Source organism: Vollenhovia emeryi, unplaced genomic scaffold (assembly GCF_000949405.1).
Source record: "Vollenhovia emeryi isolate VEMERY1.0 unplaced genomic scaffold, V.emery_V1.0 DF949025.1, whole genome shotgun sequence".
Taxonomy (NCBI): domain Eukaryota; kingdom Metazoa; phylum Arthropoda; class Insecta; order Hymenoptera; family Formicidae; genus Vollenhovia; species Vollenhovia emeryi.
In genome coordinates, this window is record NW_011957341.1 from 1 (window position 1) to 1,396 (window position 1,396).

A 1,396-nucleotide genomic window follows, 5' to 3' on the forward strand; every position below is an offset into this window, starting at 1 on the left:
GGTGGGCAGTACTGTTTGAACCCCTGCAAGTGTTCTTCCCTATTTATGATAAAATTATGGAGACACACCGTGGCAAGAATAATACTTTCTACATTGCTAGGTTGATGAGCCAAAGCGGTACGCAAAACTCGCCACCTATTAGAATTAGAATGAAAAATAAATGTTTAACTTGCTCATCTTTATATAGAAGTTCATTGTCACTATAATAATGTTTAAAAGGAAATACCTTGATGCCAAAATTCCGAAAGCATTCTCAATTGTAAGTCTTGCACGAGAAAGCCTGTAATTAAAAATTCTATTTGCCTCGCTTGTGAGATTCCTTCTTGGATATGGTCTCATTAAGTCGGTACGTAATGGGAATGCTTCATCGCCGACAAAATAATAGGGAACCAATACATTAGTACCAGGCAGTTGTTTCGGATCTGGAAAATTGAGAGATCCTTCTTCCATGGCTTTACCCAATGCAGAAGAAGTAAAAATACTGCTGTCTGGAAGAGATCCTGGACAAGTATTGGAGTTATATTAATAAATAATAATGGAATGAACAAAATGAAGTCATTATTCTATTATATTACAACGTACCATAATCTCCTACTTCTACCCATGTAAAGCAATATTTGCTGTCACACAGTGCCATTAACACGAAACTAAAAAATTGCTTATAATTGAAGAATTGGGAGCCACTTTTTGATGGACATTGTAACCTGATATGTTTTCCATCTAAAGCCCCACAACAATTTGGTAAATTCCATCTTGACCAGTACCCATCTGCTATGAGTTTCCATTCTTGTGTAGAAGGTGGTGCTAAATGACTACTCTTCAATCGCTTCCATATAGCCTCACATGTTTCTTTAATCACCCCATATGCAGTAGATTTGCCTATTTTCCAGTAGTTCGACAAACTGACAATGCTATTGCCAGATGCTAAGTAACTAAAAACCAATATACTTATAATACTTATATTACTATCCAGTACCTATATTTAATAATAAAATAAAAGCAAAGCAATAAAAACCACAAATGGAAAATAACATACCAGAGTGTGAGGGCAAGGCGAAATTCCGGTGTTAAAAACTCTCTATAGCTTCGTTTTTGAATATCATCTCGGATTATTGTTAATAATTCTTCAAATTGTTCTACTGTGAGTCGCGTTAATCGGAAGAATTTCTCTTGATCTGTATGTTTGTATTTCAAAAAAACAGTCACATACGCTCCCAGTTGCCCACGGTCCAGAGTTAAAGGGTGCACCCACCAGCGCCGACCACTAAATTTTTTCTGTCGCTTCAAATACAAATAAAGCATAACTACAAATATATTTCCAACACACGCAAAAATTAATGAGCGTCTTCGTTTATTGCACTTCATTATTTGCGACGTTATGCTTTTTTGGTAATAA

General features: G+C 35.8%; 1 protein-coding gene across 1 annotated transcript; it reads right to left on the reverse strand.

The window, feature by feature from the left end:
* Positions 1-108: 108 nt before the first annotated feature.
* Positions 109-1,352, reverse strand: LOC105556187. The gene is made up of 3 exons (XM_012003271.1): positions 1,037-1,352; positions 583-932; positions 109-500 (listed from the first exon to the last, which is right to left on the reverse strand). Exons 1-3 carry the CDS (start codon positions 1,300-1,302, stop codon positions 145-147), a joined length of 972 nt encoding a protein of 323 aa, XP_011858661.1. The 5' UTR covers positions 1,303-1,352; the 3' UTR covers positions 109-144.
* Between the last annotated feature and the right edge of the window lie 44 nt (positions 1,353-1,396).